This window comes from Emydura macquarii, unplaced genomic scaffold (genome assembly GCF_026122565.2).
Source record: "Emydura macquarii macquarii isolate MOO-44397 ecotype Brisbane River unplaced genomic scaffold, CSIRO-AGI_Emac_v2 contig_312, whole genome shotgun sequence".
NCBI lineage: Eukaryota > Metazoa > Chordata > Testudines > Chelidae > Emydura > Emydura macquarii.
In genome coordinates this window covers 3955287-3982320 of record NW_027130449.1, presented here as the reverse complement: position 1 = coordinate 3982320, position 27034 = coordinate 3955287, and the positions used below count along the sequence as shown (strand labels likewise).

Below are 27034 nucleotides of genomic sequence, written 5' to 3'. Positions count from 1 at the left end.
TTTCACCATCAGACATTGGTCCAGTAAAAGAGGTTATCTCACCCACCTTGTCTCGGCATTGCTCTCGGATCCTAGATTGAGTTTGTGGCACTGGCAGTTAGAAATAATGGGTGGGATTTTTAAAGCAAGCTCAGGGTTGTACATACTCATGCCCAGATCTTCAAAGGTATTTAGGTGCCTAAGATGCAGATAGTCACTTTTGAAAATCCCACTGGACACCTATCTCCCACTGACATCAGTTGGAGTTGGGTGCCTAGGTGCTTTTGAAAATCCTACTAGGTCTTTAACGGCTTCTTTAGGCACCTAAGTTCCCTTAAAAATGTGGTTCTCTGCTCCCACTGACTTTCAGTAGGAGCTGAGTCTCCAAATTCCTTGAGTTTTTTTTTTTTAAATCCCAGCCAATGTTTTTTGCTCCTTGTAAACTGAGTGGATTGCTCTGCAGTCATTGAGAAACAATAACCACTGAGCCCTACAATGGCATTTTTAGAGTTCTCTGAAATGTGACTGCAGAAATGAGGACTTGCAGCTCTTCACATCTAGATTAACTGGCAAGCTTTTTTATTCAACAAGCTTCCATATAAACCAAAACCAAACTGATTATGAATTTGCCTAACCGTAGGGTTCATTTCATTAGGTCTGATCCCTCCAACTTCATCTGACCTACCCCAAACACGTTCTAACCTCATCTCTAAATATCAGGCCGCCCATATAAATATTGTACCCAGCAGTCAGTGGGAACAGAGCTAACTTCATCACTGCTCTAGCTCAAAATGCCACCCGTGGCAAGCGAAAGCAGTGCATCAGAAAATAATTCACAGAACCAGCCAAAAATGGGATCCAGCCACATTAACAGGAACCAACTATTGTTCATTTGTCCACGCAGTATTCTAAATTGCGGACCTTCATTCAGTCCCTAATAACAGGAGTTCATATCACAAAACTATCACAAGGATGACCATTCATGAGCACTCTCAACAAAGGCCGCAAACTAGAGATATGCACTCCATCATTGCAGGACACCCTGTTCTGGGGAGATGTCTACCCCTCACTCTACACACGAGCCATACGGAAAGCCACCTCAGCTTCCGAATGCTTTAGTCAAACCTCGGTGCACTCTGATGTCCGCCCAGCCCTAGGCCCAGTGGGAAGGGATCTTCCAGCTCTATTTTTTGGGTTTAACAGCAAATGCAGTACCATCCCTGAGACTGGAGCAATTAATTTTGATAGATCCAGTCTCCTTAATGTCATTACACACTGGTCTGTGCAGTCCCCCTGGGAGAGGAATCCATTTGTAAAGCAATCCAATTCCTCTGCCATGCTTTTAATTTTGAGGTTGTTACTGCTTATGACTTCCTCTTGCACACCATTAGCAGTGGCTGAGCTTTTGTAAGAGGAAGCACTGTTTAAAGACGCAGAGTATCTATTCAACCATGACTTGATGGGGTTAGTTTGTGATGGTGAAATGGGTTAGTTTGTGATGGGTTACTGAGGTTCTGCTAGATATTAACCTCCAATCTCCGTACAGGGTTCTCTTTGATATAAGCCAACCAAAGGCTACCAAATGAAATTCCATTATAAATCTCCCTCCTCTATAGCACCCTGAAATGATATTTTTTGGAGTGTCCAAGAGTGTACTCAGAGCCTCACAATTTAGGCGTGAACCTGATTAGCCTTTTGTTTTACACTGATGAAACTATATTGACATCAGTGGAGTGACTCCTGATTTACACACTAGTGTAAATGAGTGGAAAATTGGGCCTGGATTGCTAGTAGTCTAGCTATAACATAGTGTTACTCTACAGCACTGTTGCCCCAACGGCACACATAGCCAATACACTTCACTATAGTCCGATATACTAGATATGGTCCCTAAGCAGAATCTGCCATTTAAATTCTCATGAGCTCTGGTAATGTTCAGATCCAGATCTGCATACTGGCCCATCTCTGCAATATACCTCCAGTAAAAGAATACTCCTTAGTAATGCTGCATTATCCCATGTATGCACTGCAAATAGGTTACACTGCTGCAATGTAATCTATTCAGGACTACCCTCACACTCTGCTTGGAAGGTCACTACCCACCCAAAGACCTAGGAAAGAAGCTGGCAGCACCACCTGTGCTTGTCTTTGTCCTGGTGTCCTGTTTGCTGCTGTGGGTGGCTGACAAAGCCAGGGATGATCTGGGATCCAGTTCGAGAAATCATCTCCTTCTAGATTCTGTTGCAGCAAAGTCTGCCCCAGTAGGTGACTCTTGCTGAGAGTTCTTGGGGGTAACTTCTAGGGAATGATGGAGTCCCAAATGAGTAGTGATCAAGCCAGTTTGCAACGGATTGAGCAGCAGGGTTGGAGCTCTTGGGCCAGCTCCACTGAAGCGCACAGAGCTCTGCCAATTTACGCAGGGGGCTGCTTGTGTCTGTGTTAAACAGGCAGCCCAGAGCTCTGCCACCTCTGGAAATGTCTTTGCTCAGAGATTTGCCAGGGTCAAGGCACAATGCAGTCACATTTAATTAGCATTTGATTGGATTAAAACCTGCTTGTTTGTCCATTTTATTATTCCCGACACAATTACCTCCTGGTAACAGGCATCTCTGGGGACAGCAGAAGTGGCTGTTGAATGCCACTGGGGAGGAGGGGGGTGGAATGTCACAGAAGTTAGGTTTTCCACCCCCAGCCTCCTTAAGCTTGGAATCTAAAGCACCAAGTGGTATGGTGATGGTGGTTTTAAGAATCAGTAATAACTGGGCACCCCATTCAGGCATCCCCAGTAAGACATGATACTAACACTGGGGCAGGACCATAGTCTGGGCAGCGGGAGAGAAACTTTGCAGGGAGCTCAGGTTAAGTTCAAGCCCTCTCTGGCATTTCAGAGAGCACCTGTACAGAGCTAAACAAAACCCCAACTCATCCTAGTCACCAGCTTCAGTTTTCTCACGTCACTTAATCCCTTAACTGGCAGATCTACCTACAAATGCACAATACTAGCAGAGCTGTTTTCCTTCCTCCACAATGCTTGGTCCTGGCTTCTAGACAACAATGCCTTCCTCTCATCTGAAATTAGCCCAACCACATCCTAAGGCTATGAATTTACCAGTGCTCAGTTGCATCTCACTACTTCTCAGCCAGAGGGGGCTCCATGAGCCCACTCTGAATTCCCCAGCTGGGACTTAATTCCTAAAGCCCCACGCTGCTGGCTGGGTAGTGCCTCCGTAGAGGCCATACAGGGAACAGACATGATTGCAGACACCCCTACCCTATCCCAGGGAGCACAGAAAGACCTGACCAGCTCCCACCAGTACTCACCCAGCACTTCATTGCTCATGGCACCCCTTGTGGGGTAGGCAGGCATTTTCCCCATCTGTGATACTGGTCACAGAGAGGTTACTTTATGGACCAAAGGTTACACAGAGAGTCAGCAGAAGAGCCAGAACTAGAGCCCCTGGAAGCAAGTGGTTTCTAGTGGCCTCCAGCAGACGAATTCCAGGAATCAAACTCAGGTCTCTTAAAACCCAGTACACCACCCTCACTACTAGGCCCCTGTGCCTGCCACACAGTTAAGAAGAATGTGTTTGGTAGAGGTCCCCAGAAGCCCTCCTGCAGCTGCTTCTGGGTGGGAGATGGAGATGTGTCTTTAACCAAACACTGCAGAGTGTTGGAAGTCCAGGTTTGCGTTGAGTTGTGGTCAAAGGACACAGTTGTTCATACTTCTCCCAAAACTGGGTCCCCCTCCCATGTGTAATGTGATGCCAGCTATTAAGGTGAGGTTGGAAGAAAATGACATGGAGTCAGCTTGTATGCAGTGTTGTTACCATGTCGGTTCCAGGATGTTAGAAAGACAAGATGGGTGAGATAATATCTTTTATGGGTCTGTTGGTGCGAAAGACAAGCTTTCGAGTTTACACAGAGCACTCCACAAACAATGTGGCTTAGACAATGGGTATCTGTATATTTAATGGTGCAAAGGGAATCATCAGGCACAGCTGTTACAATAGCCAGCCCATAGTCACTTCCAGGGAGTTCAGACTGGTTCCAGCCCCTCTGAGCTAAAAGGACTCCCTTATGTCTATCTGCCTTCTGAGGCTTGCTGGAAAGCGAGACAGAGATTTAACGACAGAGTTCTGTCATGTCATGCCATAAATACCTTTGCATTCCAGTTTTGGGAAGTACCGGCAGGGAACACATATTCATGGGAGGAAACTGGGACTCGATTGAAACCGGGTGACACCGAAGACACTGCATAACGCCCGTCTGTTGCCTGTCTCCCTGCACCCTCTTCAGACTCCCCTTGAGAAAGTCAGCACTGCTTTCAGCTGCTGATTTGGCACCACACATTCATGTGCAACGAGGCTTTGGCGCAGAAAGAAAGTTTGGCCGGTCATATCTCTCCCATCCTATCTGTTCCATAGTACTGTCCTGTGCTGTGCTGTTTGACGGCTGCTACATTCCACCTAGAGGTGGTTGTGCTGTAGAAGTGGGGGGAATGATCTGTACTTATTCTCTCTCTCTCTGATGCTCATTGAGAGTGTATTTTCCGTATCATTGTAAAGAGGTTTGTGAAAGCGATTGAGTATCTTGTATCACATGCCTATAATATATCATCAGATATACTACATATATGCAAATAAAGTAAATTAAAAATATTTATTATTAAAGATGCCATTTTAAACTACTGACTCTCGAACCCTTTTTTTCTGTCCCATATTGCAACCACTCCTTGGTGTACAGAGACACTACCAGAATTCGCAGTTTTAAATAGATTAAAAAACACTTTGCCCAGTCTGGTTTAAAATGACCTAAGCAACAAATCTCTCACCAGTTCTTTGGGAAACTATTCCAGACTAGGACGGAATTACTCCCATTTAACTCCAGCTCTGCACCTGTTGTTCCAACACACCTAATGATTATGCTTTGCACACCAAAGAAAGCGGCTACACTTTTGAGACTTTTATTTTAGTCCAGCCGGTAAAAGTATCAAGTGTAACAAATATCTACCCTCCCCAACCTCATGTCAGAGCAGTGACTGAAGGTACAGGAGTCACCACTGAACAACAACAACAGATATCTAAAATAGCTCAGTCACAGTCTATTTTAAATACAAGAGAGAAGTAGGACAACAGTTCTGGGTGAGCCCAGGACTTACAGAACTAAATGCCTCAGCCACAACCGCTTGGGCTAACAGAACCCACTCTATATCAGATTCAAATCTCTTACACGGACCAGTCGCTGGGAGGGGGGTTGGGAACAAAGACCCATATTCTTAGCTTAGGTGTCATTGGCAAATGTTGACATTTAAATGCCAGCTGCATTAACTTTTTGCTCTATACTGGTTATTTTTGGCAAAGCCTTACCTGTAGCTTCAACCATTCCTTCCAAGATGACCACGATTTCAAACTCCTCCTTCTCCAGCTGGGCCCGGGACATCTCCCAGAAGGGGCTCTTCTCATTGATTTCATGCGAGATGATGAGTGGGGACACCAGGAATAGCCTGTCGTCCCCAGTATCAAAGCCCACGTTGATGTCTGTTTGGTTCAAGGGGATGAACTCCCCTTCTTTGGTCTGTTTGGACTTAATCAGCTTGGCTCTAATCGAAGCTTCAACAATGTGGGAATTCCGGAGATCCCCGACCCGGAACATTAGACAGAGCTTCTCATCCCTCATAGAAATCACCGCATTATTGGAAAACATGAGGGTCTCGGCCCTCTTCTTTGGTTGGCTGATTTTGACAAACATGCACCCCACCATGAACGCATTGACAATAGAGCCTAGAATAGCCTGAATCAGGAGCAGTATTATGCCCTCGGGGCACTTTTCAGTGATAACTCTGTAGCCATACCCAATTGTGGTCTCGGTCTCAATGGAGAATAGAAATGCAGAGACAAATCCACTGAGATTTTCAACACAGGGGATCCAGTTCTCATCTTCGAGATGGTCCAGATCTCCCCGGATGTAGGCGATAAGCCACCAAATGAACCCAAAAAACAACCATGTGACAGTATAGACCATGGTAAAGATGAGGAGGTTAAAGCGCCACTTGAGGTCCACCAGAGTAGTGAAGAGGTCACTAAGGTACCGGTAAGTTTCATGGACATTTCCATGGTGCACGTTGCACTTGCCACTCTTCTCCATGTAACGCTGGCGTGGCTTTTTGATTTCTGCCAAGAGACGGGTTCGGTCGGTGGCGATAGGGACATAGTCCCGGGTCTGTCTGGGAATCTTCTTGGGGTCTCTGGGTGTGACTCCAATTTCCATGTCCTGGTTCATGAAGATCCTAGAATCTCCAGCCATGATTGGGCTAGGACAGGGTAAAGAAAACAACATTTAAGATATTGGGAAAATAGCACTGCCAAACCAAAATGGGTTCATAGCAAACTGTGCAACATTAACATCCTATTGAAAAGTTTTGTCTCCTCGTGATACAATGCTGGGCACAAGTGCATCCTGCATTAGAAAAATTTGTTTGGTAGAGCCATTCCCTTTCTCTGGTATTATTTTTTGATGCCCCTTTGGAAGGTTAAATAATGAGAAGTAATTATTTAACACCTTTATCATTACATAATTTGTAGAGAATGCTGACTGAGTCAAGAAGCAGTGATGAACTACTTGCTTTGAATGGCCACTTTCCTTCAGTGGTAAGTCTGCACATATCTTGTTACTGATTTGGGTCATTACTTTTTTTTAAAATAAAAGTTCTTTGGCTCCTTTTACACAAGGCAAAGAGGGATGAGAAGTGAAGACAATTTGTCCTATATTTTCAAGAGAGACTACTGATTTCTGATGCCTCAATTTTTGGGTGCTCAACTTGAGAGACCTTGAAGGGGTGGTTTACAGAAAGCACAGAGCACCAACCATTGGCAAATCAGACCCCCTTGAAGGCAACTCAACTTAGGTACCCAAAAATCACTATTCACTTTTGAAAATCTAGCTCCTTGGATCTCTTTTAAAAGGCCCCTGGTCTTTGTCCAAATCTTTTTTGATCAATTACAAAAAAATAGCACAGGGTGATATGGGCGCCAATTACTCTTGTCAGGTTACAACGTAACATTACCTTCACTAACCATTAAAAGTATAATGTAGAGATATAGCTTTCTTTAATGGAAACTATTTCTTCTATTGAAAATCAAGAATCCCATCTTCAAACTCAGGATAGAGAAAACGTCTCCTGTGGAGAGCTGCCTAAGAAGCCTTCTGTATATCAAAGAGAAAAAGTAGCAACATCCTCTGTGATTTGTGCTTTCTGCAGCGTCCTTAGCAAATCTTATTAAAACCTAACCAAGTCTATTACAGTTATATCTTTAATCTTCTTAAGCATCTGTGAATGAGAAGAGTTACAGAGGTACAATTAAGAGTGTCCTGGGAAAGACAAAGCTTAAAGCTGAGCAAAGTGGCATCATTTTTTCAATATTAAAAATAATTAAGGGTGGGTGGGAAGGAAGCAGAAAGACAAATAAATGAGGCAGCAAATTTTTGCTTACACTGTATTGCACCAGTTCTGGTTACAGCAGGGAATTTCTTTTACTCCTTTCATCAAAGCTACAGAAATAAACCAAAATCAGTATTTCCAAGAAGCTGCCAGGGTTTATTGATGGAGCTATGTTTACTGGTTCACTACAGCACGAGTGTCAGCGATTGACCTGTCACCTAAGCCAAGATGGCGACATGCCTTTGTAGTTCAAGCAAGAGACAGAGAATCTAGACCTGGCTTCTAGTCCCAGTGTTGGCAAGGTGGCTCCCTCAGCAGAGTTCTTCCTATACAAGAGAAGGAGGCATGCGAAAGAGAGATGTTACTGCCACGCAGCATTCCCTTCTGTAAAGGGTGAGACGAGAAATACTGTTACTGCTGCTCTAGCCAGTGGCAGCTGGACCCAACATCTCCTCTGCTGTCATTGAACAAACTCTCCTGCCCTACAGGCACTGAAACACCAGAATACCCAGCATTTCACAGCCTGCCTAGTGAAAGCCCCACAGTGCAGGGGAGGTTGACATGATCTTTGCAGGGGGATGGCGGGGTGTGAACATAATGGGAGCAGCAGTGGGTTCGCAGAGGACCTGGGGAGTGACGACTGGTGGTAGCTTTTAGCCTAATGTTTTCTGTGTACTGTACTGCACCTTTAACTCTCTCAGAACATTGGGCCTGATTCTCTGCCGCCTTGTGTCATGGGTATCCACTGACATCTGTGCCCAGTGTGGGTGTCAGAATGGCAGAGCCATTTACCCTCCCTTTGCACAGATGTAAAGTCAGTGGAGAATCTGCATAGAAGCAGAGGTTCAGTGCAGAGAAGATAGGTGCAGAGGAAACACACTGGATAGAGACTTTCCCTTTATTCTCTCTTTGCTTGCCCTTTTTCCTTTTATTAATCTAAAAACCCAATTACTGAAATTCAAAGGTTCTGGTTGCTCTAGGGGTGTGGAAAGAAAAAAAAAAAGGGGTATCCACTTTGTAGGCAAATTTTTGTATCATTTCAGTCAAAAAAGAAACCGTACAATAGTTTTGGTTGTTAAGGGTATATGAAGCAAAATTCTCCCCTCAGTGACACTGTGAAAAAAAGCATAGAATAGCCCAAGACATTCAGATATGAGTGATGAGATTCTATACAATGCAAGACAGGAAAAGATCAAAATCTGATAGGAAATCAAAATCCTTGCAACCCTGACTCATGAAAAACAGCCCGGAGAGACTGGCTGTTAATGAAACGACAGTGAAATCTGCCATAAGCAAAATCACCCAGGGGACTGGCAAAAATTCATTGCCTAGGACAGCTGGTCTTTAACTACAGGTCAAGTGAAATTATTCTGGAAACCTTGGGGATACTTAAAAGAGCTCCCTTAAAGCAGAAGGGGTACCTATTGCAGATGAACTATACTGCCTATGTAACTGTAATTAGAATTTGTCCTAATAGTTAATCTTAATTTCCCCTGTTGCAGTTTAAGTCTCTCCTAGGTGAATGATACAAGTATTTGATCACAATCCTCTTCATGTAGGAGATTAATTCCTCTTCTTAAAGGAGGAAGTGTGATCTTGCAGCTAGAGGACAGGGTTGGGAGTCAAGAGACAGAGCTGTTTTCTGTTCTCAACTCTGTCAATGACCGTCCTGTAACCTTGAGCAGACCGCTGCCCCTCACAGGGCCTCAATTCCCCCTCTGTAAAATGGGGGATGAATATTACCTCTTTTTATAAAACTAGGCAAATATAATTGTGTCTTGTAGGGAACCTTCCCTGACCGTAAAGCTTTGAAAGCGCCCAATTGCTGACATAAGATACAGCAAAAGGGGAGAACAGTACAGATAGGAGTTGGAATTCCTCCTTTATTCCACATACAAAACCACCTCCCATGCACACACATCCCTCCTGGTTAATGGTAATTATGTGCAAACATGCAAGGGAGAATTAGCCCTCAGTTTGTGAATCACTGCTCTCTACCAACAGATTCATAGACTGGAACTGCCTCTGATGGTCAGTCACAGGTACCACTATGTTCCACTGGCATTTACCATCCTTGGCTAAACAAGGCCAGGATAATCAAAATGTCACTTTCGCACAAGGCCACATGCTCCTTTTAGACAGGCTGCTGCGAGCTGCTCCAAAAGGAGATGAGAGTTGGCGCATTATCAGTCTTGCAAAGAGGATTTTATCAGGCTTCTTGGTATTGCTCAGCTTTTGCCCAGATTCCAGACTTGGTGGGAGGGAAGGGCACTACGGGAAAGGCTCTTAGATTTTCTGAAAAAGAAAAAGTGCTGCAGAGTGTCCTGGGAGAGTGAAGTGCTCTCCGACTGGTTTATGGATGTTGCCATTTTTTGTGTCTGATTTGTGTCCATTTATTCTTTTGTAATGAAGTGGGTTGCAGCCCATGGAAGCTTAAGCCTGCAGAAATTAAATTTGTTAGTCTTTAAAGTGCTACAGGACTCTTGCTGTTTTTGCTGAAAAAGAATGAGATGGATTTTAGCTGAACTTCAGAGGGTGTCATTTTGCCATGGCTGCTTCCAGACAGGAACTACGTACCTCCTGTAATGCCCAAAATATCCCCAAAAGAAAAACAGAAAAAGTCAAGAACCGACTTTTTTTTCTTAGTAGGGTGAATTTTTTTCATGTGAAGAATTTAAGTCAAATCCGGATCTCATTACTGGCAATGCGGATTTCACCATTAACTTCAATAGGGACAGGTTTTGACATTTTTCTTGGAGGGGAAGAATAGCCTCATGGTTATGGCAGAAAGACATAGGACTCAAGAAAGCATAGGTTCAATCTTTCTCTCTGAGGCTGCCTATGCAACCTTGGTTAAATCACGGTCTCTCTGTGCCTCAGTTCCCTCTTAAAATGGGGATTATACCACTTCCTTTCTTTCACTCTTTTTTCTGTCTTGGCAGTCAAATCATAACCCTTTGGGACGATTTCATACTAGGGTTTGTACAGCACCTAGCATGGTGGGATCTTAATCATGCTTGATGCCTCTAGGCACTGCAGGAATTATTTGTATAATAAAATAATTATCTGACAATGTATTGTGAGAGAATCCAGAGAAAGAAAATCTAAACAAATCCCTTTTCTCACCTGTTACAAAGGTAGGTCAAACTGGTATTTCCTTAAGACAAACACATGGTTCAAAACTTTCCCCAGTCATGTGGAACAATAAGAGTTGTTCAACAACAAAGGGAGCTGCAGCATAGATCAGGACTGAGATGCATCAGTGGTTGGATGGGAGCCGAGGGCTGGTTCTGCAGGTTTGGATTGACGTGCATTAGCAGAACTGCGTGGGGTGTCAGGGCTGGAATATCAAGGGGTGCTGCAGGTCAGGACTGTGGTGCACCAGCAGAGCTGTGTAGAAGCTGCACCTGTTTGCACTATGCCTCTCTCTAAATTCCATCACATCAAAGCTGGAGAAGCCAGCCTGCACAATAAGAATACAGGAATGAGGCCCAAGGGAGGACAGAGCAGAGGGACAAGCAGTTAGTCAGGTACAGGAATAGACTGTTGGATAAACACTCAGATAGTTAGATAGATAGTTACTGAAAGACAGAGCTGTTCTTTTGCCGCTTCTCTGCCCATACTACAGGGAATGCAGCTCCAGCCCTCAATCCATAGACTCCACTGAGATGCAGATTCCCTTCTTGTTACATCACGGCAATTGAATTAAAATACCTGACTGAAGGACGCCTATAGGGACGGATCCTTATCACTGGGAACAGATAGTAGTCAGATCTTCAGGTGAATGGAGTGAAACAAAAGAGTTCAGAGAAGGCAAACTGAACAGGGGCCAAAGGTAGAATGGAGGTACGGCTCTTAGGGAGGGCTGGCTGGTGCTTGCAAATCTATTGGGTAGTGGATGTTAGATGATTATTACCAAATGGTCTTTATTTCCCTGAAAGAAGGTAGTTTTCCATTCACTATGTCACATTTACTGCCTCTACTTCATTGGGGTGAATCTGTCTGTGGCAACTAAGTGAAAGTACGTGACAGAGACCAATGGACTCGACTGACCTAGCGCAAATCACTCCTCTTCTCTCTGCTTCAGTAAAAATGGGGATAATGAGACACGCTTCCCATGTAAAGTGCTTTGAGATCTATGGATAGAAAACACTGTGGAAGAGCTACTCTATTGTTAATAACAGACAAGGCGAAACATTTAAGAAAAATTGTATAGGAGGGAAAGTGACAGCACTTCAGCGCTAAACGTGTGGTTCAAAGCACAGAAGCTGAATTACATTGTCTCTCTCCCCTCCCTCCCCAATAATTCCTTTTCAAAGTGTGATCTCATTCAGCACCAAAGTATCAAGATTCCTTTCATTTCCTTTGAGTTTTCATTAGCTTGGCAGGATCACTTTTTTAACACACTGACAAAAATGAGCGCCGGCTTACAATGAAATCCCTCTGGGACTGCAGGAGATACCTACCCACGGCAACACAAAAAGGGGCTGATTGATGATTAGTTAGGCAGCTCTCAAAGCAAGTGAGATGGCTTTGCTGGTTGTTACAGAGCCAGGCTGATGACTGCTGGTCTACTCAGAGTTTGTTACACTTAGAAATATTGTAACACAGCCTGTTCAGTCTTTCAGAAAATGGGTGTGAAGAACATTTCTCTGGGTAGAAAGTCGGCAGCATATGGGGAGAGACTAGGATTATGGATAGTTACAGCTTTTTGTCGGTATGCTTCCTGTCTGTCTGTCCATCCGCCTCAGAACACATGATGAGAGCGTTCTAATATTCTGTAGCTCTTTTGTTCTCAGTCAGGTTCTAATATGGCCCCCGTTCCCATAGTGTCTGAGCATCTCACCATTTGAATGCATGCGTCTTCCCAACACCCCTGTGAGGCTGGGAAATGCTATAAATCCCACTTGACAGATGGGGAACTGAGGCACAGAGAGGCTAAATGACTCCCAAATCTGAGGGTCATGCCCTGAACACTGGATCTCTCTCCTTCCCTTTCACTGACCACATAAACTAAATACAAGCCACACGGTTTCTAGTATGGCAGAAAATTGTCCCGAAAAACCAAGATGACATCTTCTGGATGGTATGGAGAGTGATGATAGTCACAGAAGAAATGTGTGGCTGGAAGGGACCTGCATCCAGCACTGAAGCGCATCCCTGACAGATGTTTGTCCAACCTTTTCTTAAAAACCTCCAATGATGGCGATTCCACAACTTCCCTTGGAAACCTGTTCCTGAACTTAACTATCCTTATAGCTAGAAATCTATCCTAATATCCTAATATCTATCCTAAATCTCCCTTGCTGCAGATTAAGCTGATTACTCCTTGTCCTACCTTCAGTGAAAATGGGGAACAAACACATCTTCAGTTGATCATATGTTATCTTCATATAGAATGTCCAAAGGATTTCAAAGTGTTTTGCAAATACTGCCCCAGCTAATGGTCTGTATTCACACCACCTCGTGCAAAAAACCTCTTGGCTCTCACCAGCTAAGTAGGGTCAGGACTGATTGCTACATGCATGGGAGAGCAAGGTGGCAGAAGTGGTAGCAGAAGTTACCCGAGTTGCCATGGGAAGTGGTGTTGATTGTTGGTTAGGTGGCGCTTTCCCTTAAGTCAGCACTGAACCAATGTCTTCGATGGCTAACACTGAAGCACCGAATGCCTGGCCCAAGACCAAACAGTGATTCAACGGCAGAGAGTTTTTCCGAACTATCCTATATAGAATTGAATAGAGAATTATACTTCTGCTATAGACAACTTCAGTTCTTCAGCAAAACTTATAAGCATCCTCTATGAAATCCTACAGATTTTTAGTGTCATTTCTATAGAGCATCTCACACCCACTAAATGAGATAGGCCTTTTTACCAGAGCTGTTTCAGAAAATTTTACGTCAATAATGGCCTCTGCCTAATTAGACTTGGGGCCAAATCCACCGCTGATATAAATGTTTACAACTCCATTAGCTTAATGTTGTCAAGCCCATTCACACCAGCAGAGAATCTGACCTTTGTCCTTCTATGTGACAGAATGAATTGACATCTTATCTTGATTGCTAAGAGTTAAAAATTCTGTTTTTACTGCTGGCTTTTAAAAAACTGGAATAAGCTAAAAAAAAAATAAAATCTGTTATTTTATTTCTATTTATGCCAGCTTTGTGGAAAGTAGGTGGGGGATTTGAATGCATTTTTCCAGCGGGAATTAAAAGCATGAAAAATCATATGGAAAATACAAACTTGTGGGTGTATTAAAAACACACTGAGGTTAGTCTAATAAAAATACAGTGGAGGAGCTAACATTTTAATGAAAAACAAAACAACGTTATTTTGAACAAAAGATGGAGACTGGGAAATGCTTTATGAGCTATTCTAGTGACCCTGCATGCAGCCTGGGAATTAACAGAGCGAAAGAGTTATTTTACATAAAATAATGACCGGTCTGCATGTGGTTACCATAATATAAAGACCAAGGAGTGTATATTGCCTGATATAATGACTGGCTCAGCGGGAGTGTTAATATTGCAAGGGGTGGATGGGGGAAATGTAATTAATATAAAATAATTAACTGGGAAACTGAATGTAATAGAATTCTAGGTGGAGAGTGTGGATAAAACACAGTATGACTAGAGGTGCATGCACAAACTGATGTTCAGAGATCCTGAACTGGGTCTCTAATATTTGGTTGATAGTTGGTTCTCCAACACATAAAACCTGAAAATAAGCCTATTTGATCCAGTCCTTTTCCAAGAAAGCAGTTCTCCCTAGGTCTGGGCTCTCCCTGCAGTATCTCCGCTTCGACACACTTGTCCCACTGTCTACCTCTGGCCTGTTGCCCTTCTGATGTCTTTGGGGGGCCACCTGGCAATGCCAATGTCCCATTTCCCAGCTCAGTTATCTGATCTTGAGATACTGACCATCATCCTGGTACTGCCAGTTCATGTTCCCTGGATGCCCCAAGGGAGAACTGGGTTAAGGAATTCCCCTACCCAAGCCGCAGGGAAACCCAGGCCAAAGGGCACTAATATTCCTGCCATTGAGCACATATATTATTCAATTCTCCTATCCTCATAGCAATCGAGAGTCACTATATAATCCTGCACCAGCTTGGAAAACGGAAGATATTGCTACCACAACTTAGCACTTCTACAGCACCTTCCTTCCGAGGATTTCAAAGCTGAACTGGCTAAGCAAACCCCTCTGTGAGGTAGGATGGTTCTGTTATCCCCATTTCACAGAAGGAGAAACTGAAGTACAGACAGGTGAAGTGAGCTACCCAAGGTTACACAGCTGATTAAGTGCAAAGGCACAGATCGAAACCCAGGCTTCACTGCAAATATCCAGGCAGCTCTTTAGACCAACAGGGAGGGGCGTCTCTAATGTTAAAAGGGTCAGAGATTCGGTTTGGATCAGCATCTAGAATCCTGGCTGCTTCTCTGGACTCTTCAAAGCTCCTGGGGCTGGGCAATTGGGCTGGAAGACTTTTGAGACAGGGATCACTGATGGAAGTCAGGGCAAGGGGAAGGAGAATTGGGTCCCAGAAATGAGAGAGCCTGCCCCGCATCTAAACATGCCTATCTGAATGATATGGAACTTATTTAGATCCTCCCTAGCTGTCTGGACTGGCCAGCTCATGGTAGAGAGCTAATGGCAAGGTCCAGTTTCACTCCCCCTTCCCTAGCCCATTCTACCATCTTCCTACCACAACATTATTTACCTGCCTACTAGTGCAAGGGTGTAGGCTGCAGGATCTGTTTGCTAGCAGGATTTCAGAGTTGGGAAGCCCTATTTTCAGCTCTTTAGTGCAAGGACCACGTTTTTGTTCTGTGTGCCTAGCACAGAGGGGTCCTGGTTGATGACTCGGGCCCCTAGGAGCCCCGTAATACAAATGTTGAATACTAATGAACCATCCCAGTAAAGTCCAGCTCACCCCCTGGCCCCTGACATCCTACCCTGTGCCAACCCGCACACAAATCAGGCTGGCTTCAACTGCTAATAAATCTGTTCTGTGATTAGCCCGAGGACAGGATTCCACTGGGAACTGGCTCAGAATTGTTAGAGCTTTGCCGGCACCCAATCAGTTCATGAAACTCAGTTCAGCAAGGAGTGACAAATATACTGAATAAAAGTTAGGATGCGATGTCAGCCCAGCATGCTGGAAAACGGCCAGGCGGGGGGAGTCAGAGTGCCGTAGGGGCCTGGGCAATGACCTTGGCCAGCCTACAAACGGGCCACTCTGACCCCTGGCACGGCCGTCTCCACCACAGAGCCACCGGGGATTCCCCATGCACTCCAAAGGTTGGCTTTAACAATAATGAGAATAAAGCAGAGGCTAAACTCCAGCTGCTCTTTGAAGCCCAAATGAAAGAGTAAATGCCCTAAATTAACAGTTTAACATTTAACCCCAAGTGCAAAACCAGAGTCACTCCACTGGCTTCAGGGCTGGATAACTCGTCTCTCGCTGGTAGCTATACAACCCCCATTACCATAGTATGGGGGCACCTCACCATTTTTAATGTCTTTACCCTCCTCACAACACCCGTGTCAGATTGGACAATGGCATGTCCATGATCAGAATCTGGCCTCATCTTCCCCCGTAGTCCTCTGGCATCCTGCAAGTTAGACAGCACCTATTTACCTGGGGTCTCCATCACACGGCTGGGTAGAGAAGACTTCTGCTTGGCTGACTAGTAACGTGGCCACTGAAGTCCTCCTGCCTTCTGGGCAGCAGCCAGAGAAGAGAGAGAAAGAGACAGGAAGCAAACAAACAATAGGGTAACTTACTTGCTAACAGTGGCTCTGCATCAGTCTTGGTTCTTCACGCTTTTGGGGGACCCGGTGGAGACAGAGCTGGGAGGAAGGTGAAAACAGTTGCCGGAAGGATGTCCAGTCCATGCCATCACAAGAGCATTGGGGTCTTCTTATCCCAGGCTCTCCCCTCCCTACAACTTCCTGCCTGGTATCACAGAACATTTATGTTGTGCTGTAGATTTAAGTGCACATGTCCTCTGCCCCTAGCCATTCCTGGCCTTTGCCGGCTCTGACAGAGCTGCCATGATTCCCCAGTCCCCTGGCCCTCCAGCATCGCGGTGCTACTTTCACCTGTTAAATCTCCCTCCCTCTGCCTGCTCCCTGTCTTGCTGTGTGTAGTACAAATGAATTCTCCGTGTAATAAAGCTACTTAAAGGGCTGGGGAAGGGAGGAGGGAGAGGAGATGTGCACATGTGATCAGGAGCATCATCTGTTCTGAATGAACAGGAAAGGGAAAGGTGGCTGAGAGTGAAAGCAGTGAGAGGAAGGAGGGGTTTAGGCCGCGGCTTTGCACAGAATAGGCCAGTCTGGGGAGGGGTTGGGGGAAATAAGAGGCTCCTTCATTTCCTTGACAAAATGCAGAGGATATTGTGCTCCCCTGTCAGCTGCATGGTCTTTGCTCTCCTTGCTAATTCTGTGTTTGTCTGCCACCCCGTGCAAGGCTCTCACCTCCTCCATTCCCCGTGTCCTCCTCTGTTGTGTTGTGTTGGGATTTTTTTAAATCATGCAAACAGAGGCAGCTCTTAAAAGTGAAGGGCAGAGGAAATGCTGCAGCTGGAGCTGCATATCTATCAGGGAATCCATGTGTATTCATCAGTGCTGTGAAAAACCTGGCGGGTTTCTCTTCTGGGATGGATCAAGGAGCTGAAAGGAGGAGGAGGTGGAGGGAGAGCGCGATTCTCTGGAGTTTGCTCTATGCACGTCAGCTATCAGATTGTTGCACAAGGAATTCCCCTGCAGGGAGGGTTCCTCTGATCCAGCTGGATTGCAGGGCACCTCCCCCCCAGGCTCTCTTTCTTTCTTGCCTTTGATTTGTATAGCCTTCATTGGAGAATACCACAAGCAGTCCCATTAGGTTTAAAAGGAGATTTGATCTTCTGGAAAGCAAATGTCAGGCTAGTCGCAGGTGTCCGACTGGGAAGCCTGGAGACCAAAGGGTAGCTACCGAACCTATCACACCAGCACAGGCTTCCCCATTGTACTCTCTCAATGCATCTCACGCCTGAGCATCTGTACCTACTGTTATTCCAGTCATTCCTTCCCACTATAGCCCTGTTGACATGCCTCAGCCATGACCTGCAGCAGCCTCGTGCTGCTTTCACACCAAACTAGCAAACTGCCCTGGACAAAACCAGGAATTTCCTCCAGTGGAAAGTCAGATAATGTCACCATGTTTGTCGCAGCAAATCAAAGTTGTGCTGCCCCCTTCCTCCCCCTTCCTCCCCACCCTTCTTTTGCACAAAGTTTTTTTGAAGCAGGACTGAAAAGCATTTTGTTCTGTTTGCAAACCTCAAAAATCTAGCCCATTGTTTGCTGGTTTTGCCAACAGTGAGAATTTTGTGGTGGGCATGCTCTACTGCTCTGCTTGAGACACTTCAGCTGCTGGGCAACTGGCTTTTAGTCTCCCACTCCACGTGGATGCATTTCCCTGGTGCTGTTTAACTCCTCTTTGTTGCTGCCAAACATCAGCATGTACTAGAAAAAGCTCTCCTTCAGCCAAGTGTAGCTGTGGTGTTCCTTAATCCCGGGTTTGATGGCATCATAAGGAAAGACATGTGCCTGTGTGGTCTTGATGTGAAGAACATGCGCAGGAAATATTACCTCTGGAAGGAAATACTGATTCTTTGTTTTCTAATAGGTGAGACCTGCAGGAACTAAGAGCCAAATTCACGTGTAAGTATAGGTCAGTCTAGAGGGAACTCAAGATGGAGCTACGTAGACTTTCAATTTAGAATCCCTCACGCTCAGACTCAGGAGGCCAAGTTCAGACACGTGTTGAGTCTTGAGCTGCACATTAGCAAGTGGGGGTGAGTCTAAGAGAGTCCCATGAGAGCCTAAACTGGCATGATGCACATGCTAATGGGCCAGGGAAGCAGAGCATAAGATGGTGCCAAATAAGAACTCCCTCCCTACTTTCATTTACACCTTTTTTATATCTTGTATGTAAGTGACATCAGTTGAAACTCCCTTACACATTGGTAGCAGCTGGTAGGTGGTCTAATGGAAACTAAAATACTGGAAAGAGCAGGGGGGTGCGGGGTGGGAATAGACTTTAGTTATAAATCAACCCTGAATTTGGCCCTGAATACAACACAGCTGGTTGGAAATTTTCTGACAAATGTGTTTTCCTTGGAAAATGCCAGTCCATTGAAAATGAAACGTGCAGAAATGTGTTGTTTTTGACAAAATTTCATGTAGAAAAGAAACCAGAATAGAATTTTTCCATTTTCTGTTTTGAAACAACCTAGTTTCAATTGCTTAAAAATTGTATATTATATAAAACAACATAAAAAAGTCAAAATCAGAATGAAACATCTGAGTTTTATCAAAATGGAAGAGTTTGATTGATCCAAAATGATTTTTTCCCCCAGAATTTCAGTTTGTGGGAAATTTCAATATTTATTTGTTTGTCTTCTGTTTCAGAATAATTTTTTTTGACGTTTTGGAGTTTCTTCCAAAATGGAAAATCCAGTTCCCAACCAGCTATAGTGTGCAATGCATAAACCTCTTCTTATTCTACCCCACAGTCAGCCTGGAATAGTCTCAGTTTTCAACTTCAGAACTTCAAAAAGTGTTGGTCACACTAATGAACGGGAAATATTCACAGCTTTCAATAAAGCTCAGTAATCATGGATCAGAGGGTCACACTTGGGTTTCGAAGTCACGTACTTAAACTTACTTCCTTACCAGCCTTGTTACCAATGCTTTAGAACTAGTAAAAGTGAGAGAATGTCGCGCAAGCAATTTCAGTTTTCATCATTATGCTATTTGTTTCCTTTTTGCATTTCACACAGCTTGGATGATGAGACGAATCAATTACACCTATTGGGGTTTCATGCACTAGCCTAGCGCTCTGATGTCTGGGATGCAAACACTGCAGAGGACTCTCTAAATCCTTACACCACCAACAATAAAACTGCTTTCAGAACATTTCTTAATGAACTGTTAGCGAAAAACCTCCTGTTATGATTAGGTTAGAACTCCCGCCTGCTAGGAAACGAGATCAGCTGTCTCTTCTGAGATGTGACGTCTGCTGGACATGTTCTTCACAGCAAGACCTCATTTTACAATCTAGGTCCATGTCTCTCCTTACAATGCCATCAAAAAAGCAATGCATGAAGTATTAGGTTACAAAAATCTTGGTTTGAGGCCTAAATTATCAATTGCTTTGTTTAGAGTCAAACTTAGTCTGTTGGAAAAAATACTGAGCGATGATACCTACAGCCCTATTATTTTGACATATTTGTGGGACATCAAAAACTATAAAAAGAAGTGGGCTCAGGTAATTTCAGAAGCAAGTGGGAAATGATTCCTGAGGAGACCTAACCACACAGTTCAGTTTAGGAGAAGCTTTGGTTTAAAGCAAATGGGAATTGGATGAGTTGGGCTTGATTGGGTACTTTTGGACAGTCACCTCTGTAAACATCACCCACCATCCACATCTGCTTTCAGATTATTACAATGGTCCACAGTCTCTGGCTATATAAAGTGCCACAGCTGTGAAATGTCTTTTTCTCATCTACAGCTGGCAAGAGGACACAGCACCCTCCTGTCTGATTCAGACTGACACCTGGAAGTTGCAAATGTGCGCATTGCCATGGCTTGTCGCTGGAATGCTCTGTAGAAGCTGCCCACTTTTACTGCAAATTAGTGCAGGACCCAGCAACCCATCCTTGCAGAAGCACAGACGTCTGAGAACCCATCCCCCAAGTGCCCCACTCTCTGCACTGACTCACCATTCAATACATGGTTCAATTCAAGGTATCAACCTTTACCTTCAAAATCCCTCCATGAGACTGGCCCATGTTCCAGTACCTGCGCATTGCCCGGCATGATCATGACCTCTGCACCCTCACCATGGCATCTACATTCCATTGGAACCATCAGCCCTGGGAGGAAGAGAGCCATGCATGCACAAGGCAGAGCTTTACCACCAACAGGCCCTGAGTAATCACTCCACTAAAAGAGTAAAATAACCTTTCCCACCCACTGTATACCAGCAAGAATGTGAGGGTCATATATGCAGGGCACAGGGATCAGTGCTTATTAAAAACAGCCTTACATGAGCTTTGCACATTCCTTGCATTAACACTGAATAGTTTGTGTCATGCATGTGTGACCCTTGACTTTTAGTGATACAGGCCAGCCCACCTGGCTAGAAATGCCGCAGAAAGAGGGAGCTCATCTGCAGGTGGGTGGTACATCACAGACAGCGAATCAAAGGAACGGGACCCCCTTGAAGTCTTGATAGGGGTGAAGCAAGATCTGACACCAGAAATCTCACAGACAGGATATGTATGTATCCAGCTGACCCCACACTCCTAATCCTATAAGTATTTAATTTGTATTAAAAAAATCAATTACCTTTGAAGAGCCTCCTCTTTTGTTCTGTGGCAGGAGTTGTTTATGTTCTTGGCGAGCAGGTCCCGAGTGGGGATGGAGTGGTGGCTCTGCCTCTTTTGGGAAGAGAACAGGATACGGCTCTGGATGCTATTTCCATAACAGCACTAAGGAGGGCGTCGCCTTCACACAGGTATCAGCCAACTCTGCTTCTTTCTAAAAACCTTTCAATAACATTTTAAATGACTTTTCATGCTGGGGAAAGATGCCAGACAGACTGGTCTCCTCTGCATATCCACCTGGGCAGCATCAAGACATGCTTGCCCCATTATGCCCCCCACCAACACACCTCAACTGTGAACCAAAGGGACCACCTCTAGGGATGAGAATGGATTGCAGGCTCCATGGCCCATTCAATCCTTGGGCTCTCTGCTGAAAATGCCGACAAGCAGACTAGCGATAGAACTTTCTTGGACCTGGGTCCCTGCCCACCTAGAACTGGACTCAGATCCGCCAACCTAATTCAGGCTGTTTTGCATGAGAGTCACGTGACTGCTTTTCAGACAGTTAAAATAAAAACCTTCCATCTTTTGATCAGATTCCCACCTTTTCCCTGTCCAGAGGCTGAAGCTCTAGTGATTAACAGGCAGCACCATCTGCTGGTACTATGTGTGTTCACACTCATCTTTGCCCACATATAGTGATGGAGGGGAGGGGACAAAGGTAAGGGCTAGAATAAACAGGAACAGGGCTAGAACAGCTCCCACTCTTATCCCTGGCTTGGGGAAGTCGCATTCCCCCATAACCTCACCCACCCCCTCGGCTTGTACAGTCAGAGCCACGTGCCCTGTTCCAATCTACATTAGCGGCTTTGCAGAGTCCATTTCTCTTCTTTAACCACTGAACGTGAGATAGTGTTGGATTCTTTGAGCTTGATTCTCTGCTCGCTTATGCTGGTGTAAACTCAGGGTTTTCCCACTGATTTCAAGTGGAGTCACTCCCAATTTACACCAGTGTGAGTCCAGAATCTGACCCTTTCTGTGGATATTTTGGCTGCCTGAGGCTACATGCCATTAAATAAATGATATCAAATATTGGCTCAATCTCATCTCTCGGCTTTATTAGGTGTGCACCCAAATGCCAATATGTGTGTTTCATTTTGTAAAGGCCTCAGGGAGCCATTTATAGGGCTGAAATTATAGAAGATGGCTGGATGGTGAAAATAGCATTACAAAACAAGCCTTAGCATTGTTTTGGTAAAAAAATAAATGGCTCTGAGGAAATAAAAATAAAGAAAAGGAAAAAAAGAAAAGAAAAGTCTCCAAAAATCAATCACAAACACCAGTTTTGGTTTGTTCTGGTTCCTGCTGAATTCAAATGGTGAGGTCAAATCTTTATGAGCCTTCATGGAGAAGGGCAATACACCAACCATCCCCCTCCATGGGGATAAACTGTCTTATTACCCATAAGGAAAACTGTTCAAGTCTGTCTCTTGCATGGGAACCAATGGCTGGATCTATAGCTTGTGCTGAGTGAGCTGTGACTGTCTGGGCTTCACATCGAGCACAGGAATGGGAGAATAGAGGTGCCTTCAGGGGGCATTTTAATTTGCTATGCAATTTGGTCTCCAGGACTATGGATTTGTCAGCTATGAACCTGGCATCTTATTGGGGGAAAAAAAAACTCAGAAGAATCAGCACTGGAAAATGACTCTTCGATCACTGTATCCAACTCCTGTCACCCCCTGGATTTAAATGAGACTGAGGTTTCAAGTAAAGCTCACAAGAACCTGAGCTAAGTGACTGAAAACTAAGTGACACTCCACTGCTTTGGCTCAAGCTTGCTCTGTGTTTTGGGACTCCTTCCAACCTCAAGCTCCAAGTGAAACACAGAAAGTGGGAACACGAGCAGACGAGGAAAAGAAAAGTTTCTGTAACAATCCCTGTGAATCAGAACTCCCAGGTTTCCACCCACCTCTGCTAAGGAACAAGTGGAGGAGTCTGCCTGCACTTCCTTTGATATGGTAATAGGGAGCTAACGTTAACCTAGGGAAATAGATAGTTCTGCTTAAAGATTCTGCTATGAATCCAGACCAAACAACAGTGATCTAAACTGATTGATATTTTTTAATGGTTTTTGGTCACCCACAGGGTTGTTAGTTTAATTCCAGTTCCTAGTGCAGCTATCATCATGACTAATACCAGTTGGTCCCTTGTTTTGCAGAGAAGCCGAGAAGTGAACAGGCGATGGAGAGTGAGTGTCCCTCTCAGTCGCCATGGCATCCCTATTGGCTCAGGCACACTGTGTGGGTGTATAAGCTAGCATTGTTCATGTGGCACCCGTTCTGTGGATAAAGCCATGACTTCAGTTTCCAGAGCTGTCTAGCTGTCAACCGTTTATGAGCACAAAGACAAAAATGCCTTAGTAGCAGTGCAATAATATGAGCAATTTTTTTCTAGGTTGCCAAGATTCAAAGCAATCATTGACAAGAGCAAATGTGTGGGTTCTTTCATGCGGGTCTCTTATTTGCTTAAACTTTTTTCCCCACTCACACAGTGTTTCCTATGTGAACGGGTCTCCTCATTGACCTGCTCCTCAGACATAACCAGTTCCAGCTCTGTAGCCACGTGCTAGAAGATGGGTCCTACCTCTGTTTCCTATCTATATAAAGATATTTATGTGGCCCCAATTCTTGTCGTACGTAGAGTGGGAGTCCCTCCCATTCTGTAACGTAGTTATCCTCACTACACCCTGGTGAGAGAGGCAGAGCTGAGATTTCCATTTTACAGATGGAAAACATAGGCACAGAGAGTCTAAGACCCAGACCCTCAAAGGTACTTAGATGCTTTCATTGGGAATTAGGCACTGACATACTTTTGAAGAGCTGGGCCTACCCCCAGTCACACAGTTTGTAGTGGAGCAAGGGACTGAACCGAACGCTCCGGAAGGCCAGCTCGTGCTCTATCCCCAGCACCATTCTTCCTCTTTCTTAGGCCATCAGGAGCGACATACAATATACGCAAGTTACATTTTTAAGCCCTGTTTTGCACTGGTTAAATGGATGCCCTCTAAGGTTTGTCAGCTCGACTGTGTCTGCAGAAAGGAAAGACACTATTAACAAGATGCAAGTGGAAAATGTCTGCTCTAGAGGCATAAATCAAGACCAAGGAAAAACTGAGTGGGAGGCAGCTGCTTATCCTACAGCACTGAGGTCCCTATAGGCTTTGGTTTTTGTATTTTATTTCCCTCCTTGATACATTCTCTCAAGAATAGTAGGGTTTTCATCACAGGACGAGCCTCTTCCTATCCCTTCCCGAAGTAGGATTAGCCTGGAGCACTGTCAATTCACAAGACATCCAACTCCCAATTAAGACGACAGGCCGGATTCCTATACCTGTACTTGGCACGAGAGGTTTGGGAGTGGGTCATCAGGGAGTCACTTATGTTCTCTGGCCCTAGCATCAGTTAGATCAGTCTAGGAGCTGCGGACCATACAGTAGCAGAACACCCTTCTGCCCCATCTCCTCGCCTTCTGCTGCATTTGGACAGCAACTAGCTCCGCCCGGGGAATTCTCAGCTTGGCAGTTGTGGCCAGACTCCAGCTTCTCTTGCACACATCTGAATTTCAATGCAATTTCTCAGCTGAGTGCTGTGCAATGTCTTCCTGGGAGCCTCTAAGAACCAGGACAATTGTTTAACTGGCACATTTCAGTTCCTACAAAGGATCTATGTCCATTAAACAGCTATAGTCCTACTGTATAGACACTATTTTAGGTGCAGAGCCTATGACAGTTTCTTGGAAAAACCCAGTTACATCAGGTGGCATGTGAGCTTCTGGCCTTCCACAGCAACCGCAGTCATTGGGAACATTCCCAACAGTTTTCCAACCAACTTGGGACTTATGGGAACTGTTTCAAGAATTTATTTCCAGGCCACGCAGCAAAATCTAACATTTATAAATGCATGAAAGAATCCCCTGCCCCAACAGCAACACACAAATGACTGTAAAGGAGAAATAAAATACACAATAAAAATACATTAATATTTCAAGTCTACCACAGACTGCTTGATGAATATATTTCCAGCTTCCAGCTAACTGGTTCAGACATAGCTGAAACAAAGGAAATATGTTTTTCCCCCTAGGAATATAGTTTCCCCTCAACCATCAATGAATGGCCACTGAATATATGTTGACTGGGGCTATTCACTCAGCACAGAGACTAAGTACCACTTAAGGAATTGGCTTTAAGGCCAGAAGGGACCGATAGATCATCTAGTCTGACCTTCGCTGTCACACAGACCAGAGGATTTCATCCAGATATTATTGATAGCCCAATAACTTGTGAAAGGCACCAGGACCCAAATGTGAGGGTACAGTTGGCATCTAGACCTTGTGATGGTCATCTGCCCAGCGGTGAAGAATAGTAATAGCTAACAGTGTACAAGAATGAATTCCTACAAACACTTGAAGCAGTCTGTGTGGCTAATCCACCTGCACTCAGACACTTATAAATGGAAGGAGCTGCATCCAAAACCCATCTGCTGGCAGGATAAGCGGTCTGATATAGGTGTGATGGAAGGAAATAGAGGCAAGGAAATATTAGGAATTCTCAGGGCTCCAAGAGAATTTCATCGTTATTAAAAAGAGAAAAGTATTATGATTATTCTAAAGTGGTATTTCTAATGCACTACAGTAAAATCAACCCTAATCATAATCTAACCTATATGTAATAGTCCCAGTCACACTGGCATATAGATGTAAATAACAATTGTAAGATATTATTTAATAGTAGCTCATATTGCTCGAGGCAGACAAATGAGGTGTGGGGCAAACAGGCACAGATGCATGACATGATTTGCCCAAGGTCGCAAAGCAGATCAGTGGCAGAGACAGGAATGCAATTTAGGTTTCCTGACTCCTAGGCCAGCAGTCGATTCACTAGGCCTAAAATAGCCTCTGACCATTGCTGTGGGATTATGTAGTACTTCAATAAGAAGAGTCTTTCCTCCCTCCAAATAAATGTCAGAGATTCTAGTGAAGGCAGGACTCCAAAACGTGAGTGGCTTTCAACGTCAAATGATGCAACGCAGTGAGAAGATTAATTTTGATAGATCTGTGCAGCAAAGCACATTTTTATAAACCTTGCTGTGTCTTCATCGCCATCTACCTTGGCCAGGATCCAGGTCTGTTGATGATGCCAACTTGTCTGGGTCCCTGCCACCCAGCACATCTTGTTCTCGGCATATTTGCATCTGCAGCGCCAGCTGACCTTGTAGCAGTCGAGGCAGAGGGAGAATCTGCAGCTTGAAAGCCTCTCCTCCCACGCGTAGATATGTCATAGCTGTACTCAGAATGTTTTCCCTCTGTTCAGTCTGCAGTGAGATGACATCCAATAACTCTGGAAAATGTTCTTACTATCCCTCATATTGAGTAATCCTGAAGACAATTAGAGACCTATACAGCAATCTCCCAATATGAGTTCATAAATGTAAAATTACAGTCAATGTCTGGCTCAGACAATAAGGACAAAACATCCTATTGGTTCCAGCCTTCCTGTTTCTATCTCCTCCACATTCCCAATTCTCTGGGGGCAAAGGGGTTTCCCCCACCGCTCATTTTCATTGCCTATCTGCACAGGATGGCATTAATCATGCATTTGCTAGGGGGCTGAGCTGCCAATAGTGTACAGCTTGTGTAATGTGCTTGTACTGTAGTGCTTTGCATCTGCCTTTTGTGGTACGCAGAGGATAACAGCCTCCTACTATTATTGCCTGCTAATGGAGTAACTCCTTTTTTCTCAACTGGTAGAGTTCTGTGGTTTGGGACTGAAGATCTTAAGTTCTTTCAGTTTATCTAAGTGATTTACATGGCTAGAGATGAGTGACTAACTGATTTTGAATTTGGCAGTTGAATCAAAAAGTCTGGGAAAAAGTCCATTTTGATTCAAACCCAAGCCATTTTTTATAAATTTTTCATTAAACCAAAAACCCTCCAAAAAAAATTGCATTTTGAATCAACTGAAATATTTCAGGTCAACTTGAAAAACATTTTGGGGAGTTTTTCGTTATGTTTCTAGTCAATCAAAATATTTCAGTCAAGTCGTAACGGTTCTCCCGCCCCACCCCGAGTTTTTTGTTTTGATTTGGCCAGTTTTCAGGTGTAATTTGCCCTTTTGAGGTGTGTGTGAATTGTTTAAATTGGCCAGATTTGAAAACAAAATGGTGTTTTGAAATGAAAAGCTGAA

The 27034-nt window shown here is 44.4% G+C and overlaps 1 protein-coding gene across 1 annotated transcript in view; it reads right to left on the bottom strand.

Annotated features, from left to right (window-relative positions):
* KCNJ5 (potassium inwardly rectifying channel subfamily J member 5) overlaps positions 1-13104 on the bottom strand; it is a 38627-nt gene extending 25523 nt beyond the window's left edge. Inside the window, exons 1-2 of the mRNA XM_067562580.1 lie at positions 12982-13104; positions 5346-6289 (exon numbers count right to left, since the gene is read on the bottom strand). Coding sequence (XP_067418681.1) covers positions 5346-6282 — 937 coding nt within the window. The 5' untranslated portion in view covers positions 6283-6289; positions 12982-13104. The remainder of the gene's footprint in view (positions 1-5345; positions 6290-12981) is intronic.
* Between the last annotated feature and the right edge of the window lie 13930 nt (positions 13105-27034).